At 45.8% G+C, this 20,134-nt stretch overlaps 1 protein-coding gene across 1 annotated transcript in view; it reads left to right on the forward strand.

The window, feature by feature from the left end:
* Nucleotides 1–20,134, forward strand: part of AXIN1 (axin 1) — a 69,292-nt gene that overhangs the window by 24,779 nt on the left and 24,379 nt on the right. The window contains exon 2 of the mRNA XM_029957893.1: nucleotides 14,413–14,553. Coding sequence (XP_029813753.1) covers nucleotides 14,413–14,553 — 141 coding nt within the window. The remainder of the gene's footprint in view (nucleotides 1–14,412; nucleotides 14,554–20,134) is intronic.

Raw genomic sequence — 20,134 nt, forward strand, 5'->3', positions numbered from 1 at the left:
AGGGGGAGGAAATTACATTGTTTTGCTCATGTCAGAGTCTTACAATTTACTTTATGTTGATAACCTTCCAGTTTTCCCACTTTGAAGCAGGGATGTATCATTTGGCAAGTCGGTTGCTGGAGGTGGGAGGGATGTTGGCAGCTTGAACATACATTTTGCTGTCCGTGTGAGAATCCATCCAATATGATTGAATAATAAGCTTGTGACAACAGCACAGGCTCTATAGTGGATGGTTTAAAATTTTGGCAGTTATAGTATCTGAAAAGTGTATTTGTTCTGATGGTGCTCACGGCTAAGACTTTGGGGACTGGAAACTGCAATTCCTGTTGCTGCTGCTTCTGTCTGTGGAGTCTCCAGCACTCGTGGTTAGGTGAGCCAGCTCTCTCCTCTCATCCTCCAGAAAAGACATTCAGCAAAAAAAATGGGGGTTTGGGCAATGACAGGGGAGGAGGTGAGGAGGGTGAGCTCCTCCAACGGTGACAGGTAGTGTTGGGAGCTAGCAAGAGATGGGGCTTGTGAGAGACTGGATTTTTGTCTCACTGGGTTGTTAGACTGTTGTGTTGAATCAAAGCTTTACAAGGCTGTACAGGGTTTGGAGACTGGAAAGGTGTTTTCCAATGCTTCCTGGAGTTTTCAGGTACCGTAGCTGAAAACTTCCTTAGTTCGGCCTTAGTTCAAGCCTGTTAGGCTGGAGGAAGTTACTTCTGACCCACATAGCTCAGCTAGTTCTGGTAACAGGGTAAAATTCCCTTTTGTACAAAAGAATGGCAGGTTGGAGAAGAAAACCCTTGTTTGCCTCTGAGGTGACCCTGACTGTGGTGACCCCACAATGCTGCTCCGAGAGAGGGGCTGGGGACTTTGCCCATGGAGACACAGAACAGTGTGATCTGATGCACGGTGCTATCATGTGGCATTTCATAACTTTCTCTACTCTTGTTGATGTATGAACACAGAGCCTTTTCCTCAGCCCTCTTGCTTGTTCAGTGCATGGGGTGGTTCGTGCCGGAGGAGCCAACAGAGCAGGTAGGAAGGGAAGGGCACGGGGCCCCTTCATTACCCCTTGCAACATTAAAAGGCCTTGCAGTGGAAGAGGCAGAAGGTGCAGACAGGAAAACAGAGGTGCTTCTGTGCTGGTTTCTGCTGAAGCCAAGCTGGGAGGCAGCTCTTCTCCCTGGGAGAGAGTCGTCCTCAGCTTTCTGTCTGCTACTTAAGACCCAGATCAGACTTGCTGATGTGCTGAGCATGCATCAAGGCAGAAGTCTTTAAAAAATGCTGAGTATTAGGCCCAGAGCATTTAAAATCAAGCACCCACGTTTTGAGAGTTCTGACAGTTTCAGCATTGCAGTTGGCTTTTTGTGCATAAGAGGATAATGGGTTTTCCTTCCTCCAGAGTAGCAACACAAATAAATACAAGATTCACTTGGGAAAGTTGTCATAGAGAAATTTCCAACAAAGGGAATAATGCTGCATTCAACATGAGATTTGGGTGATGGAAAACTATAAAGGAGGGGGGGTGAAATAAGGATATCAATCCATTTATCCTGTGCCCTGAACAGGTGAAGTTCTGCAGAGGAGTGCAGGGTCAGTAACAGATAGTGTGATACGTGAGCACTAGAGAGGTGACTAGAAGATAATTTTTTTTCAAAGCTGTAGATTGCTTTTCTGTGCTGTCTCAAGGAGGAAACATCTAAAGCACTGAGGCATTTCTGTAGTACCTACTTGGTCAGTGCAATCCTGTCTGCGTGGTGTGGTCCTATAACAGATGGTGTGCTTGTGTCACACAGATGGGCTCTGGTGTTTCACAGCTCTTGTGCTCCAGGCCATACACAGAAAACAGCCTTTCCTTCATCCATGGGATTTCATTTCCAGTTGGGATGATTACAGGGTGTGGCAGTGGGTCAGACTAGCTCTAGTACTCTGCTGTGCTATAGAAGAAGAAAATGGTAGCAGCAGCACATTGTGTCAGCTGGAGGTGATTTCAGGCTCACCCACTGCCATCCAAAATGCAGAATAAAACCAGTTCTCCACTACTGAGGCTCCCAAAATATGGCTTTTGCAATGGGCCTGTTCTGTTTTCAGTGTCAGGGAAGCTGTGAGCTGGAGCTGGAGCATTTGAGGTGCTTGTAAGATCATCTCTCTGTGTAGGTTTGCCGCTGAGATCTATTGTTCAGAGCACTTAAGAGTCTCTCCTCACCTCCCCAATTTCACTAATTATCACAGTGTCTTTGGGGCCTCCCTCCCCTGTTGAATTTACTTGGGTGTCAGCAAGTACCTTGTGCTCAGAATTTCTGGAGTAAAGAGATATCAACAGAAACACCCAGAGTTTGGTCACCTAGCCTTCTGTCTTTAAGAAACTGAGGGGAAAAAAACTAAATACCAATCTTTTATCTGAACAGTGGATAATTTATTTAGAACAAAAAGCACATTGCTTGCATGTTCACTTTTTTTTCCTATGTGTGGAGCTGTCAACTGGGTTTAATTGTATAAAAATACATAGGGATTGAACAAGAGTTCAAACAGCTCCTTTATAGCACTTTAAATGGACATGGTGCTTCATATACGTGCCCTCAGTAATGCATACCAGATGAAAAGATACTGGGGAATTTGCGTAATAAGGGTGAAAGCCCATATATCTGCCTGTCCTAATGGATGAGAACCAAAACAGAAGAAGTCTATGAGGCAAAAATAACAGCTAAGTTCTTGAAGTCAAGTTTCAATTACTGTGAAGTGCCCCAAGAAAAATCAAGCACAGGATTTGCCTGAGTGATGGTCAAACCTGGTAATGGTAATGACATATATAAGCCTCCCAAACACTGCCCTAATGTTCTCATGCCACAGTAAAAAGTGTTTCATCCTTCTGGTCTGGACTTCTGGGAGCTGGACCTTCTGGTATTGCCATGTCCCAGGAACAACCTTGTGAGTTCCTGTGCAATTTGTCTGTGAGCTACTCTTTTTTTTTTCCCCCTTCCTTGCCTTCTTTAGCTGTTTTTCTCTCCATTTTTCTCTGCCTGTTTCAATGAGGTGAACTGGTTCTTGCCCTTTGGACTGTTTAGTGAGTGCCTCTGGAGATGTGTCATCCTCAGGAGCAGAAGATGCCCAGCATGGTCCTTCTAGTCACAGTCAAGGTGTTTGCAGTAAATAGGGATTGCTGACCCACCTACCTTCAGATGCTGGTCTCCATCTTTCTCACTGCTGAATTCTTTGCTCTTTGTTTGCCAGGCAGCCACCAAATTTAGATCCATTTGTAAAGGAACAGCCACAAGAAATGGGAAACTGAATCCGCTGATTTCATTCATCCTTTTTAAATGTGACTTTATGTGACCTCAATGCAGCGATTGATGGTTTGACTTCCAGGTCTGGCTGGAGATGCAAGGTTTGGTAAGCGTCCCAAAACTAGGATTGTGAAAGAATACTTCATTCTCACCATCTAAGGAAAAGTTACTTTAATCTTTATTTAAAAGGAGGGCTGTCTGTAGCAGCTTCACAAGGCTGACTTCCCTCTGTATGCCTATTTTCTGAGGACAGCAGCAAGTTACTTCCTTTTAGTCTGCTAAACTCCTAAAAGAGGAAGAAAATAAGTATCTCTAGAAAAGGAAAGATCGGGTGTCTGCCTCCCTTAGACACATTTTCTGCATTTTACATTCCTTCTGGTGGTTATTATTACAGTTCTTCTGAGGATTTGTCATTGCTGTCAACCTCTAATGGACCTTGTCAGGACAACATGACTCAGTCCACCCTCCTCTTACCCCAACCCCTACATTGTATTGGCCAGGTCGGCTTGAGCTGAGAAGGGAATGTCGGATTATGAGCTCCCAGTAGAGACCAGGAGACTGAATTAGGATTTGTACTTCTGCTGTGATGCTGACATCTCTTCAGAGCTGAGCAATAAATAATAGAGCAAGTTTAAAAGCTTTTTGCAGCTTGCCAGTATGATGTTGTTGATACAGCCTGCCGTTTGTTAACATGATCCAACAAGTATCCTTTAATGACCCCATTTGGGGAGCCTGTGAGACTCCAGAGGACTGCTAGAGAAGCTCTGTTTCATGGTGCTGTACTTCTGAGACCTACTTATCTGCCATGGTTGCAGTCAGCTGATGCTTATGAACTCCTGCTCATTATAAAGTACTGATTGGAGACAGAAGTCTTCTGCAGAGGCACTTCTTTTCTGTCCCGATCTAATGGTCTCTTGACTTCAAACTTGAGTGTGTTCCCTAGATAGAAGTAAAGTTAAATAAGGCTTTGCAGGAATTTTTAATGCGAAGGTATGAAACGTCTTTGTGAAGGTCTTTTGCTCAACTGGGTTGTTTTTTCATGTGCTGCCAATATCTGATCCCACTTCTTGACCTTTAATATACACTGAGACAGAAGATTAGGATGTTTCTAATCAGCTGAATCTCCCCTCTGGGAGCACTATTAAATCCTGACTATCAGCTTTATCTCTGCCAGGTCTTGCCAGCCCTCCATGTTTCTGGTTTTGTTACCAGCTGAGGTCGGAGTTCATTCACCTCAAAGGCTCTTGTTCAATGGGGGAAATTTCTTGGATCATTTCTGTAGGAATTAAGACACCTGTGAGGGTCTCTGCTTGGAGGCAGACCTCTTCTCTTCATGTGCCTTGTGAGCCAGACCTTAATCAGTGAAGTAAAGTCTTCTATTTTGTGCAGGATTACTGCTAATTCTGCCCACCTCATCATTAGTTGGGCTTCATCAAAGGTCTTCCTGAGCAAACCTGAGTCATTTTGAGGCACTAAGTCAGGTGCCTCATAGGTGTTCAAAATATTACATCAACTGGTTTCTTCTGCCACCCAAATTTGTAATTTCATTAAAATACCAAGTTTGTTGGCAATAAATTGGTAACGAGTATCGAGTTTCATACCATTGTTTCGAAGGGGATTTAAGCAAGACTAGCAAGTCTGTGGTCATGCAGCTCAGCTTATGTTACACGGCCCAGTGGTGCAGGCAAGTGGTTTCATGTCAAAGCTGCAAGTAGTTTTTGTAAAACACAGCCCCCCTGAGTTGCATATCTTCCCCTTTCAGGCATCAGCAACACCACTGTTGTGATTTAACTGTTAGGAAATTTATCCCTGAAAGCAATGCAGGAGTGGGTTGAGGTGCTGGGTTGGTGCCCTTTGGTGACATAAGGAAGGGCTGATCCCCTATAGTCTTATTTAGCCCTTGGATTCCAGTGGCTCTCGTTCCCCAGTGTGACTCATGTACCTGTAGATGCCCCCACCCTGTCCCACGTTTTTGAACACTCCAGAGGCTCTGTAGGTATTTAGGAAGGAAGGGAATGATCTGGAGTCATTGGCCAAAGCTGGATGCTTTGTTTCCGTCCAAAAACTTACTCATTGTGCAGACCCTGGTCTTAAGTTACTGAGCTTGCAGAGAAATCTGCTCGTAATTTCTTTCTTGTAAGCCCTTTCTTGTAGAGCAGAAATTTTGGCAAAGAAGAGGCGAGTCACTGGAGAATCCCCAGTTCTGCCTGGTTATACCAGGCCTCCTCAGATCTTTCCTTGGAACGAGCAGGCGAGAGGAAATACTTTCCATTTCAGAGAAGCGTGGACAAACAACGTTGCTTCAGACAGAGAAGAAAAGCGGCAGACGGGAGTTACAGCGCTGAATCCTGCTGGCCAAAAGCATGCTCTTGCCTTTATTCAGTCATTCCTGGAACACAGTGTTCTTATTGTATTCCTCCTCACCCCGCTCAGCGCCTCTCCTCGGGCTCAGGGCTCGGAGATGCCCCGACCACGGCGCTGGCAGGTTTGGGGGAGTTAAAAAAAACATCAAACGCATCTCGGCAGCAGAGCCTCTCCCTCGCCTGACGTCAGGTAAACGTGTGTTCTGAAAACCTGGATCCCGTTAGAAACGTTCCTGCCGTCTGGAAAACAAAGTACTCGCTCGCCTGGTTTAGTCATTAAGTAAATTTGTGGTTTGGTTGAGACAAAAAATAATGAAGAAAAGCTGTTGAAATCCTGGGATTAATTTTATAGTTTGCAGGCAGTGGTGCTTTTGAGTGGAGCTGCTGCCTTCTTTAGGTTGTGAGCAGACCCAGGTACAAACCTGGGCTTCCCTCTCTCCCTGTGCCTCCGAGCCAGGCATTTGGAAGTAATTTGTTCCACGAAGGCCCTCTCGGTGCGGGCGAGGGGGTTGCTGCGGGCTGGGAGCCGTGTTGTGTGGGTGTCGGCACGGCCGGCCCGCGGCTGGAACGCCGGGACACGCTTTTGGCTGCGTGTGTCATCCCCCTGGGCTGCGGGCAGGGACCGATGGTCCCTCGCTCGGCGTGACATGGAAGGCTCTGAACTGTCGGGAGGGTGGCTGGTGTTACTCCATCTGTGACATGGAAGTTGGATATGACTCCTTCTGGGAAGAACCATTTCCTCTGGGCCTCCTTTACGCTCCCAGCTGTCCTACCTGCCTTCCCAGGGAAGGCAGACCATGGGGCAGAGAAACCTGTGCAGAGACCCACATTTTGCACAGTGTTTCCCCTCTCCATCAACCCAAATTTACTTGGGTCAGTCACCAAGGAAAGCAGAGGGCTGGGAGCTGGCACTGCTACATGCTGTCTGAAACGGCTACTCCGTGTGTTCATCCACTTAACCACACACATATACACACGTATATATATATATAAAATCACTTCTATTAAACATAGATGTCATTTCAGTCTGAGAAGCCAATTAGCAGAGTGGAAAGCTCTTGCCAATCAACCTCTTGCTGAATTTTCCCCAGCTCTCAGTTTAAGCAGGGGAAGGAGACTGCATTATCAGCCCTCTGTACCTGTGTCCACGCTGGCAATCCCAGTGCCCCAGGGAGAGCACATTTGGAGGGTCAGAGAGTCAGGGATGAGGACATGGATCCCACTCATTTCCAGGGTTAACATGTGTGGATGTTCAGCACATCCCTGCACAAGCTTGATTCTGTCCCTTCCAATAGAATATTAAAAATAGGTCTCCTATGGGCTATTGTCTGACAGAGGCCAGGACATGGAGGCAGATGTGGCTTGTGGATGGGAGCAGGGTACCCTGGATATCCAAAATGCACACAGGCTGCTGGGTTTGCCCTGGTCTTGGAGCTTCTTAAGTCACTACAGCAGCTTTTGGATGGCTGATGGAGCCTGGCAGCGCCAGAGCAGTGAGGTTCTTGTTCAGTCACAGTGAATGAAGCCAAATATCCTGTGTATTTTATAGAAAATGTCCCTATTTAATGTCAACTTTTCATGATGGATAAGGATTAATATGAATCATGTCATCATTTAAAAAAACAAACAAAAACTACTATGTTATGGTATAAATTCAGTCTAATGAATTGAAATTAACGTAGGCTGATACCTGTTATTCTTAGATATGCAACAAAATGTTGTGCAACATTCATTTGACTTCGGGAAAATGATCCAAGTGTCCTGTTAATTGATGTGCAGACATTGTGTTGCCCACATTTTCTTTTTTATTTTAATTAATTTCTTGTGCTTTGAGCTATTAAATAAATGAGGGTTGTGGTCTTATTCTAGGGAAGACGTGCATTGTTTTTAGGAAGAACTTGACTTTATTGTTGGTCACAATCAGAGTTTTGCAGTTTTGATTTTAAACCTGTAACTAGTGGACAAAATCCAGTGTTACACTGGAGCTGGGAGTGAGCAGGGCCTCGCCTTCCTTGGGAAGGAGGAGCCAGGAGGGCTGGTTTGGAGATGCACAGTGAGATCAAATCTTGAGGGACTTGTTCTGCAGTTTCCTTGGAACACAGTGGTTTCATCCTGTTGTCTGAAAGCCTTTCTTGAGAAGGGTAGGGTGGTGATAGGGCAATACAGCCACAATATTTAGCCTATCTAGTCTTTATTTGCCTCCTAAGGCAAACATTTTATTTCCTGTATTTCAACTTCCTTCCTAGATTTTCTCCCCCACCTTGCTGTATCCTGTGATCTAAATTACTGGTTGCAATTAAAGCGTCCTCTGTACCTTAGTCCTTCCTGAGAAGTCACATGTCCTTGGTAAATGCAAAGGAGTGAGAAACTGGAAACTCAGACTGGTAAATCTTGGATTTGGCTTTTGTAACTGTACTTTAATACTTCACAATAATTGCTGAAGCTCCCCATAAAATAATCTCTGCATAGTCCTAAAATGGAATTGAATGCCTTAGAAGAAAAGAGAAGAAGAGCCCTTATCTGTACTTTTAGTTACATTTTTATTTATTTCCCTTCTTCCTCTGGCGTGGGAGGATGAATATGCAGGGAAGAAGATACAGATTTGCAAAGGCAAGGAGTGCTAAAGAGCGTCGTTTTTTTCATCAGCTTTTAAAAGCCAGACTGTAATCATAAATTCCCTGATAGCTGGAGCATGCAGAAGTCGTCTTTAAGCCTACAAGTGACAGGCTGCTGTTGCTTTTCAAACTTCAGATTTCATTTTTTTGTAAGACACAACTTTGATCTGGTTCCTTTGTAATGCTCTGCAGAGCGCCGGGGCCGCTGCGCTCGCTGGCTGCAGGGCTGGAAGTGAACTTTCTTGGCAAGAGCCATCTGGAGACCTCAAAGAACAGATTAAGTTGTCCAGAATTGATGTGATCTTTGAAGGAGCTGCCCTTGCCTAGAACACATGTGATTAGCCTGACATTGGCAGTGATAAAGTTGAGATGCACAGCAGCGTCCGAGTACCCGGAGTAATTGGGAAGAGTTTTAAGTGGAGCAACCCCAACGATCTGCAATCAAATTATCAGCTAAATCCCTAATTTTATCCTCTTGAGCAGATTTTGCATCTTTAGTGCAGGTTAAATCCAGTCAGGAGTAAAGATTTTCAGCTTTGCATCTTCTTAGGCTTTCTGTTCTTAGCTCCAAAACGTTCCCATGATGATGGATTGGGGAACGCTGTGCATGCTTTTGGACATTTCTAACAAGTTTTATGCTCAGTATGGTGCAACTTTTGTGATGGTTGTTGGCACCATGGACTGGAAACAGAGACTTTTCTGTTCAGGTGGTGGATTAATGTAATCTTGTAAGTCAGACTCTGTGGTGGATGCTGTTGTAATCCCTCGTTTAAAGGTGACCCTGCCTCTTGGACACTCTTGTCAGCTCGTGCTGTTTAGATATGCTGAAGGGGTTTGCTTTGGCTCATGCATCATAAGCTTAACATGTGCAGCTTTTAATTTGATTGACTGGTTGTGATCATGAAATGTGGAATTGCGTGAAGGATGTGACAGTCACCTGCTTGTTGGTAGATGTAAGTTTGGGCAGGAAGAGAGCGCTGATCGTGTCTGGCCAGCTGGAGCCTCAGTGACCTGTCATTCTGGAAGGATTTTTTATTTCTTGGATGAAAGTATGTGACTTTTAAATGGAAAAAATTATTTTTTTTCACACTGAATAAGTGGGACGTGTCAAAATAATGAGCTGGAAGGATGTCTCAGCATTAGACTGTGTCCTTCCAATCACGAAGGCAAAATAACTGGAGACACCAAATAAGATAGTGCTTAGTGCTGATTTCTTGGAAATAGCCATCTTCAGAAACACAGAACTGTAAAAGTTTGAACTATGTTGTCAGAAGTTGGTGTGAAAAAGCAGGGGGGGAGCACAGAGACTGAGTAACTGCATCCCTTTGAGTTGCAGCCCTGATCTGTGGTCTCTGGGTACCATCCCTCAGCCCAAACACCACCCATCAAAAGAGGAGGGAAGGAATTGTGTCCTGCAGTGCAGGAGGGAGGGCACTGCAGCTGCTCCACCTGCCATCCGCTGTGCTGAGATCTGGAGTTTCTGCAGAGCCCATTTTGGGGTGTCCTTCCCTGGGACTTACCAACAGCCCTCCAACTCCTGCAGCTTGGAGAGCTTGGAGCTTTCTGAGGCAACTCATGAAGTTGGGGTGATTATCAGCTGCCTCATGGCTCCAGGTGTGTAGAAAATGGGATTTCTCCCATGTTAGAAACAAGCTGCTCACTGAAACACTGGTGACCAAAGGTTCAGGCAATGTCATGGGAGGAAGTCTTCTGGAAGAGCTGCTTAGGGAGAACATTTTTGGTTTTGTGGTTGTCAGCTTATGAGTCTTCTATCTCTTGAGTCTTGACCTGGTGTCTAAAACAGGTGCTTCCTTGGTAGTGCAGGAGTTTGGAGGTGCCCCCCATGCCACTGGGGAGTTTGGAGATGCCCTTATCTCAGGATCATGCAGGTGGGGGACCCTCACAAGAGGAGGACTTCCAGCCTGCCTGGATTCTATCACAGCTTCAATTCTTTGGAGTAAAAGTTTTCTTCCAGAAAATGTCAGTGTCATAAAAATTCAGTGCTGGAGCTGGAGGAGACAGTAGCAATGAAAACTGATGGATTGATCAGCTTCCATGTTAAACTGGGAGCCGTTCCAGCCACACTGGAACTGCGAGCAGGCTTGTCTCTCAGACCTGCCAACAGAGTGTTGTGCAACTTATTCCCTCCAGTGGAAATTTAAATTCTACAGATATTAGTTGCCTAGAGGCCTTTGCATCTTCAGGGAAGTTTCCTTCTTGCCTTAGTGGGTTTCTTTCCCATGCCTGATGAAGAGCATGAGTGAAGGAGGTATGTAACTGGTGAGAACCGAAGGGAGTGCCGTGTGGATTTGGCTTTGCAGGCAGGATCAGTGAGATCTTCCTCCCACTGTGGATGCTGAGGGTGATGCAATTCTTCCCCAGAGCATGCCAGCCCTGTGGGGTTTTTTTGCATAGAGCAAATAGTAGCATGTGTGGCAAAAGTGGGGGACTTTGCATCTTTGATTTAAAATTGAAATAGCCATCAGGGGAAGTTGTGTGAGGGAGACTGTGGATCTCAGGCTGGAAGAAAAAAGGATGCCCTTAGGGATTCACAATGCAGTGGGAACTCCAGGTAGGGCAAGAGGACTGAAGAGCACCTCACCTCTCTTCTCACTCATGTTGAAGCTCCAAAATCTGACAGTGCTGATGTCCAAAGTGCTGCATGCTGGTCTTGGTTGAAGGAGTGGGAGATTTGGGAATGGGGTGCAGCCAAGACAACATGCAAAATAAACCCAGAACAGGCAGAAGGAAGCCCTAAGAGATACCTGTTGGTTTTCTGCAGCAGTTTTGGCCCTTGTCAGCATTACCAGAATGTACAGTGATCAGTGGAGGGCTTTATGCAAAGAAAAGGCAGCTGGTCAGGCTGACTTACTCGGGTCGCTGTGATCTCTGTTATAATTGTTCCCTATGTGATTATTTTGAGGGTTGAGCAACTGAGAGCTGCAGAAGAGACGTGCAGCTTTATTTCTGTGAGGTGTGAAATGTTCTGTGTTCATTTCAAAAACGTTCATTACTCTTTCTGTCTTAAAAAATAAAATAAAATTCCAGAAGTCTGCAGGAATTTTTGTGAAGTGTAACTTTAAATATTCACCTTTCCTTTTATCGCCCTTATCAGTGCATAGAGCTCGGTATGTGAGGCTTTTAGCTGACATTTCAAATCGCTCTGAGTGTGCCTGAATCCCTTTTAAAGCAGCCTCCCCTCCCAGATCAGAAGTGACCAGTTTTTTTTTTTCTGTTAGACTCCATGTTCCTTTAATGTTTTCCTCCTAATAGATGTTGAAAGCGTTCTTCAGAGGCACGGCACAAAACATTCAAATAGTGATACGAGCCAGCTGAAGAGAGTTGTCAGGGAGAGGGAACATTAGGAGAAGGATTGAATACAGATGGATTCCTCAAAAGTAATGTAACCTGTTATGATTGCTTTGAAATCCTATACCCTTTCCATCTCCTTATGCTTACCAAAAGTTTACATTTGCATTGATGTATTAGAGGCAGAGCTAAAATGGAAGTAATCCCTGTTGTATACACACTTAAGTGTGTAATTTTAGCTAAATAAAACAGTTATGACCAAACCTACATCGTCAGTGGGAAGCCCACAGCCCTGGATTGCTGCAGGAGAGCAAATCCATCCTGATTCTTCTGGAAGGGCCAGGGACCACCCAGCACCCATCTGCTTGCTCTCAGTTCCTTCAGCCAGCCCACTTCCACACCCAGCAACCTCTTCAGATGCTTTCTGCTGTTCTCTCTCTGTATCAGCAGATACAAAGCAGAAATGGATTGAGCTGTGCATTTTATTCTCTATACTGTAGTTCTTTCTTAATATACTGCTGCAATAATCCATGCCTCTTCCAGAGAGTCCTGACGGAAGGTCCACTAGAAGAAGTTGGTGCTGTATTTTAATTGGGTTGTCCAAAAAGCATCCTTCTCTTTGCCCGCAGGGAAGGCCTGAGCTATCCATCATTCCTGCCTCAATTTAAGAGGCTGTCTCAGCCTCCATCATGCAGCTGTCATGTCAGATTTGACAGGAGGGTTGCACTGCACAGCGCTCCTTTAATGCTCAGAACTGACCATTCTGCAGGGGGAGAAATGGTGAAGGGGCCTGGTTGGGTTTTCACTTATTATACCTTGCTTTTTAGGTTGAACTTGTTCAAATTATTTCCAGTATTTGCCCTAGAAAGCCGTTCTGAAATCTGATGGAATATAGTAATAAGTTTGCTCCAGTGCACATTGGCAGTGACAGGCAGAAAGTTTGTGTGCTGGAAGTTCTGTGGTGACTCACCATCCCAAGGCAGCTGTAAACCTTCATCCCCAACTGACTCTGTGTTGCACCCGAGCATGGACAAACCTCACAAGGCTCTCTTTTCCTCAAACAACCATGAATGCTCTTTTTACCAGGCAGCTGTGCTGAGCTTCATCATCCAAGGAGAGACAGCTTGGAGTTTTGTTTGATTTGTGGCAAACAAAATACTAGTTTTCTCTTTGTGAGGATAGGAGAGTAATTTGTTTCTAACTGATCCCATAATGGACCTGAAACAATATGATTCTTCTTAGTGGCCAGTGAGCATCCATGACTCCTTGAATTACAAGGAGAATAGGTTGTGTGTCAAGGAGCCGAAGGGCAGGCGAATAGGAGCTGAGTGAGCAGTGTGTTGGCTGAAGGCTGTAGCCCTGTCCAGTTCAGGTTTTGAAATACTTTGGTATTGCTTCCCTCTTGCTACACTGTGTGCCATATTATACATCCAGCTTTCCAAAAACCTCCACCTTAAATGGGTTCTCCACCAGTCCCAGTTCATGTAGTGGCTGTCCTGCGTTTATACTCCGTACAAAGAGGCACAGACTGCCAGCTTTTCCCTTTGATGGTGTCTTCCTCACCTCTGGGCCTTCCATCTGTGCCTTTCTCATGGCTTTCCTTGCCTTATCTAAATGTAAACTCATAAGGGCAGGGGCTGTTTTCTGTTGTCTGTAGGACTTTGACCACTGCAGTTCAGCCAGAACCGCTGTTCACGGCAGAGTGGGGAAGCACATGTTGCATGATGTGCCCTCCATGGAGATGTTTACTCAGGGCCCATTGCAAACCACATCAACCAGGTGCCAGTTACTGAGTTACTAAATAAAAGATCATGCTGATGAGCTTTGTGATCTGAATTAAAACAGGACTCTGATTTTCAGAGCTTGGAAAACCCAGGAATTCATCAGCTCTTAAGATACCTTACAAATGCTGCTCTTCATGCAGAGGGGCAGGCAGGGAGAACAGGGGATTAAATGATGTTTGGTTGGTGTGAACATTTCAGCTTGTTCCTCCTTCTGGCAAATTGCAAAATGACTTGCAGTGAGAACAAGTTGCCTGCATGGCCTGTCAGTCCTGCAGGGTAGCAGAGCTGGCAGAGTTGGCAGCAGTAGCTTTTCTGTGCCAGTGGCAGTCAGTGTGAAGGAGTTCTTGCCTGCTTGGTTCACAGGCTGCTTCACCATCAATGCAGGTCTCCTCCTGAGCCAGGAACTGAGCAAGGCAGCCTCTCTTCCTGACATTTTGCTGAAGAGGAGTCTGGCCTGAATGTGTGCTTGAATAACAAGGTTGTGTACAAACTAACCTCTGTAGATCCACGATCAGATTGTCCATTGGAAAAGTCAGTGTGATTACATGGTCCTTCCTGATGGAATTTGCAAGTATGTGGTGTACCTGAATGTGAGACTGGAGGTCAGCTTTAGGTGCTGTGTTGTGAGCAACAGCTTTTCCTTGCGTCACCTCCCTCCCTCGGCAAACGTGTTGGAGTAAAGAGGGATGTTAAAGTAAGCATGGAATGGGTGAGCTGTGCTACACATCCCTCCCTGTCTGAAGAGTCGAAGCCTATTCTGACTGAGAAAAATGCTGTCTTATTACCCAGGTATTGCTTTTAGATACTCATGTAATGACAATGCTAAGCAGCTAGCCCATGTACACTGTAAATCGCGATGGAAACTGGAGTTCTTTCATGCAGTCTTGTTGCCTCCCTTCTTTATCTCTACCAGTATCATCTTCATTACACTATGAATTCCCTTTTTCTTCCATTATGAGTCGAATTTTTCGTCGTTCTATCAGTGTAACTTAGTGTGAGCACAGCCTGTTCTGTAGCCCGTCGCCGGCGCTGGTTGTGCCTTTCTGATGTGACTCTGGTTTTTTTGCAGACATGGGTCGTGGAGAGAGCCTGTTAACCCTTACTATGTCAACACGGGCTACGCTTTGGCCCCGGCGACCAGTGCCAACGACAGCGAGCAGCAGAGCATGTCCAGCGACGCCGACACCATGTCGCTGACAGACAGCAGCGTGTGAGTACCTCCATCCTGCTGGGACAGGGGCATGTTTGTGTCTTCAGCAGTGGTGCTGCTGTTGTGTTGGTCTGGGAGAGGCCTTGCCACAGCTGGGGTTCAGGGGACTGTGTGAACAGACCACGGTCGTGACCATTCTCACTTCTTCTTCAGCTGTTTTGAGGCTGCAACACAAAATGCTCGGAGTGAACTAAAATAAATGATGCTCGGTGGGAGTTTCTGCAATGTTTCTTGCCAGGTGCAAGAAGAATTGGCTTTGTAGTAAGTGATTTGAGTTACAGTGTCTTCTGAATGTCAGACAGAGCTTTCTAATTGCGTGGGTACTTCTCTTGAGGTTTTATGCTGCCAAACTCACAGAATCAGAGAATGGGTAAGGTTGGAAGAGACCACAATGGGTCAACCTCCCTGCTCAAGCAGGGTCATTCCAGAGCACATGGCACCAGATTGTGTCCAGACAGCTCTTGAATATCTCCAGTGAGGAGACTCCACACCCTCTCTGGACAATCTGTTCCAGTGCTTGGTCACCCACACGGTACAGAAGTTCTTCCTCATATTCAAGTGGAACTTCTGTGCATCGGTTTCTGCCCATTGCCTCTTGTCCTATTGCTCAGCACCACAGAGCAGAGCCTGGTCTACCCTCTGACACCTCCCTGCAGATACTGGCAGACATGGATGAGGTCCCCTCTCAGTGTCTCTTCTCAAGGCTGAGCAGCCCCAGCTCCCTCAGCTTTTCCTCACGAGAGAGATGCTCCAGTCCCTTCATCACCTTTGTTGCCCTCCACTGGACTGGCTCCAGGAGCTCCACATCTCCAGAGACCAGAACTGGACACAGATTGACTGGACTCCAAATGGAGTAACTCTGCTCAGTCTGCAATTGCTCTTCAGTAGGATTGGTGACTGACCAGTTCTAGTTTGTCTGGTGACCACTGTGCTTTAACACAACTTGTGCCAATAAGCCCCAGACAAATCTTTTCTGTTTTTTTCTCTTTCTGCCCCTCATGACAGCACTCTGTATCTCACCCACGAGACACCTGCCTTAAGGGTGGTCTGCAAAGGGAGAAAAAAGGGTTTTTGAGATTTCATTGCCACTGCATCTCTGTGATAGAAAAAAAAAAGGATTTGGGGGAAAATATTCGCTGTTTGGTCTGTTTTTTAGTAGTGCAAATGCAAAGTGTCTTTCTGTAGAGTAGAAACCCTTTGATTCTTCAGGTGAAAGATGACAGGTTTACAGAATTAGGAGAGGGTTTTATTAATGGCAGTGCTGTAAACACAGAGTCCTCCAAGAGGCTCATTTAGTGTCACTGTGAATGTCAGGAGCTGTCAGACCTTGTTGGAGAAACTTTCCAGCCTGTGCCATAGAAATTGTTAATGGGTGTTGCAACAGTTCCCCACCTGCCCTCAGTTCATACCGTGGGACGGTGGTGAGGGGGTTTCTGTGTCTGGGGTGGTGAGTCAGGAATGTCTGGTTTTTCTCTGGCTCCACGGAGGCTTGGGACCCTGTAGGAGCATCTATGAGTCCATTCTGCACCCTGACACCAGCCCCTCGCTCCTTATCCATGTCATGCTGCAAATGGAGGAGGCAGACCTTGTCCAAAGGGGCCTGGGAAGAGGAGGATGCCCCCAGGACAGAACACTGTAGAGGGCCACTAATTAAAGGCTCCATTTGATACAAATCCAGCTGCTCTGCCACATCGTTCTGCAATTCTTCATATTCATCAATTTATATGGAGGAGTGCTCTGAAACTATCAGGGGTCTTGTAACTTCTTGCTATCAGGAGAGACAGATGTAAGAACTCTTCAAAATTAATTAGCTTTTAGCACTTCCTTTTCCACTTGTCCAGCAGGCTCATGGGGCTGCTCTGACGGTTATACCTGCGATAAGTTGTGATCATTTATACCAGAGTTCTTCACTCTCCTAATTTTTATTTTAGTAGCCATAGTTTGTTTCTTTTACAGACAGAATAATTTCTGATTGGCCATCCTATGCTCCTTTTTCCTTTAGGCATTTTATTCCTCCTATGCCCTCCATAGTCTGCTTCTAGGACTTTAATTACCACCACTACACGCGCTGCCTTCTGCTACTAATTAACCCAGTCTTAATGGTTCATTTTAAGTAACACCACAAGGGTAAACCTGTGATCTTTCTTTCGATGCATCTCAGACTGGATGCTTGCAGAATGATCCCCAAATTGGGATTCTGGATGTACAACCTTGACCTTTGGCTTACAAAGGCTCTGCCTGTTTTCAGAGCACTTGCTCTTCATTACGTGCTTTAAAACTCCAGCACCAGATTTTATTCGGTTCTTACATGGCATTGCTGAACCTATCTGCCTCCTGAGTTTCAAAGGAATTTTTGCAGAACTGCTCAAGGCAGCAAAAATGAAGAACAACCAGATGAAGTTAAAGAAGGGCCTCCTGCTGCTTGACAAGACTTACATGTCTCCGTGCTTTGAATTTAGGCCTCCTCTGAGGAAAATGGCAATAAAAGCCTCGTTTGCTGATGAGTGAGGTTCTTCCCTCTGTGTGCTGTTTACATACAGCAGTCATGCTTAATAGTGAAGAAATCTGGCTTGTGCTCCAAGGCAGCACATGAGTGGGGTGTGATCCCAAGGCAAAGACCTGAGTGATGCTCTGCCTGTCTGGGCTCCTGAGCTGGGGCGAAGGGAGGCAGGCACAGACTTTTCGGGAGTACCCAGCCCACCAAAGGGGTTGTAAAGCTGTGATACCAGCTACAAACCTGAAAGACCAGCTTTCAACAGCATGTCTTTCTGGAAAATATTATTGGAATGGGTTGAATTTATATAACGAATGTGTTATCAGTCCCCGTCGGAGTACTTTGCTTTTTGAGTGGCTTAAAAAACATTGCTCTTAAACGCCTGCGTTCTGCTGATTATTTCTCAGTCTTCCTGTGTCATAGGAATTCCTCTGCCCTGGCAGGCAAAACAGCTCCAGTCCTCTCTGCTGAAACCTGTTTTTACAATCGGCAGGGCAGCTGTGTTGTTTTAGCTGGTCTGTGTGGAGGCAAGGTCTGGGGAGGACACGGCGAGAGGCTCCGGCGAGCTCTGGCCCGGCAGGTGGGGCCGAGCCGTTCACTGCTGCTGTTCAGTGGAGGGTCCTTGGGGCTCTACCTCCCCCTGGGCTGCTCAGAGCCTGCCCCAGCCTTGCAGCAGCATTTCCAGCACAGTCCTAAACTGCTCTTGCTGTCTCAGGTAACCCTGCATGGGGATAGCATCTTTCCCAAGTGGAGGAGGCAGCCTGTGGGTAGAAGGGGATGTCACAACAGAGATGCTTGAGGCAAATTGAGGCAACTGTAGGTAGGAAGGCAACAGGAAGCAGCTGAAATGCATTAAATTGCCATATGATGTTCCAATTCAGATGCAGAAATACCTTAGATCCATATCTATCTTGATTTCTGCAAGACCTTACAGTGGTAAACAGGAGGTAATATCTCCTCTTTAGCCCTTTGTTGTGCTCCAGCTAAACAATACTCCTTCCTCTGGGTCTTATCATGTGTCCTGGCTTATCTTGGTTGGGAGACAGCTTTGGCTTCCCCCAGGGCACTTGGGAAGCCCTTAGTGCCTATGGGCTTGGCCAGAGGGATGCTCCTTCCCCGCTTCCAGTCAAACCTGCTCCAGAGTGAGGATGGCCATTCCCCAGAGCAAAGGGGTTTAGGACAGTAGTTATTCCTTCAAAAGCCTTGTAAATTAACTGTTATTCCTTGGATGACTGCCTTTTGGCCAAAATGCCTGGTGATTTTCCCATGGGGCTGCTTTTATGTGAGAAAGGTCTCTCGCGTGACTGGAGGTGCTTTGGTAAGAGTAGTTGGTAGAAAATACCAGTTTCACTGTGGATTTGTTTCCTGTCTGTCCTGTGGCCAGTGGTCCAGAATTAAGCTGAGTTCTGCTGTATTTTAACAAGTTTAACAGCTTTTTAATTTAAAAGATCCCAAACGATGATTTCCAATGTTAGGTGTAATGGTTGGGTTTGGAGGGTGTCTACAGAGGAGCAAAGGCAGCTCTTCTTAGAAGAGTCCAGCTGCAGAGCCACAGCCAGACTTCCCTGCTCACCAGAGGCTCTTGCCAGATCAGTTTGGAGAGGGGAGGAAGCCTCCACATTTCCCCAACAGCAAACCAATTACATTATCATTAAATAAATGATAGAAATACTCTTCTTCCCCCCTTGCACTTCAGCACTGAGTTTTCTGGTGCTAAAGAAAATCACGTGGTGAAACAGGGAAAAACAGTTTGAGAAAGTTTTATTTTAAAAGTAGATGTACTCTAAAAAAGTTTTGATTTTTTTTATATATATATATATATATATATTATTTCTCTCTATCTATTGAAAATATCTCAAAGCAAGCTACCTGACAAAAGGAAAACAAAAGTACGGTATTGGTTTTCCTTGCTTTCCCCCCATCTATTGAATACGGTTTTGTTGGGATAAAATTAAAGTGCTTATCTTTGAATTTGCTTCCTCTGGTTGAGTTGGCACAGTACATTGAACGAAGGAATGTTCCAAGTTCAGAGGTGGCATTGGGGAATCTAGTTAAAATGACATCAAAGGCAGCACAGCGGGGCTGAACATGTGTTTGAAGCCGGATAGATTAGAGGCCATTATCAGCCTTTCGCTACTGTGCTGGGAACAAAAGTCGCTCTTTCCGCTGGGACTGCTGCTGGGGAGAATTAAAAAAAAAAGGGGAGAGAGAGAAAGAAAGAAAAATTGCACTTTCTAACATAATGCCGCTTTCCCCGCGAATGGCCGCACGGCTTTAGCGTGCGAGTTGTGTTCTGGCGCCCGGGTTTTGTGCAGTGGTTAAGCTGAAATGTTGTCTATTGATGCCGACCAGCGATGGCTAAAATAATCCCCCTGGCTTTTGTTTCTCCTCTAAAAACTGCCAGTTGTTTTGTTGCCATTAATCCAGAAAAAGCCCCTTCGCGATGCGGTGAAACTCTGTAACTGTTGTGAGTCTTAAGTTCAGATGGAGCTTTCTCATTAAAGAAAATGAGGCCTGATGAACACTGCAGTAACCCCTGTTGGTGCAGTAACCCCTGTTGGTACAGCAGAGTGTGGGGAAATTGCCCTGCTCCTGAGCCGTGTCACTCTGGGCACAGGGAAGGTGGTGCTCCCAACATGCTCTTCCTCCTCTCGCATTACCTGCAGCCACTCTCCAGAGCTGTAATTAGCCTGGCTCATTTTCTGTTCTCTCATTTGTCTTCCTACTAAAAAGCAGTTGTCATTAATCACGGGTTTTATTTTGTTTTAATGGCGTTTCATTTTGAATGCCTGGGTTGCTGCATGAAAATATATTCTGCTCATGTAATTTGGTGGCGACTCTGCCCGCACCAACATTTCCAGGGAGCCAGCACGATGGGAATGGGAATGAGAGCTGATGGTGGCCATCCTCACACAGGCTGCTGCTTGAAACTCAGTAGGTTTGCAGGCAAAACACCGCAGTAGATTGTCTTTCTCTTGCCAAATGGCATCTTGACTTTAAAAATGTGCTGGTGAAACTGTTTGGGTTTTTTTGAGAAGCAGCTGGGCAGGGGGGTAGGTGCTAAGGACATTTGGCTTGTTCAAATAT

This window comes from Manacus vitellinus, unplaced genomic scaffold (genome assembly GCF_001715985.3).
Source record: "Manacus vitellinus isolate BGI_N305 unplaced genomic scaffold, ASM171598v3 scaffold_12_pilon, whole genome shotgun sequence".
NCBI lineage: Eukaryota > Metazoa > Chordata > Aves > Passeriformes > Pipridae > Manacus > Manacus vitellinus.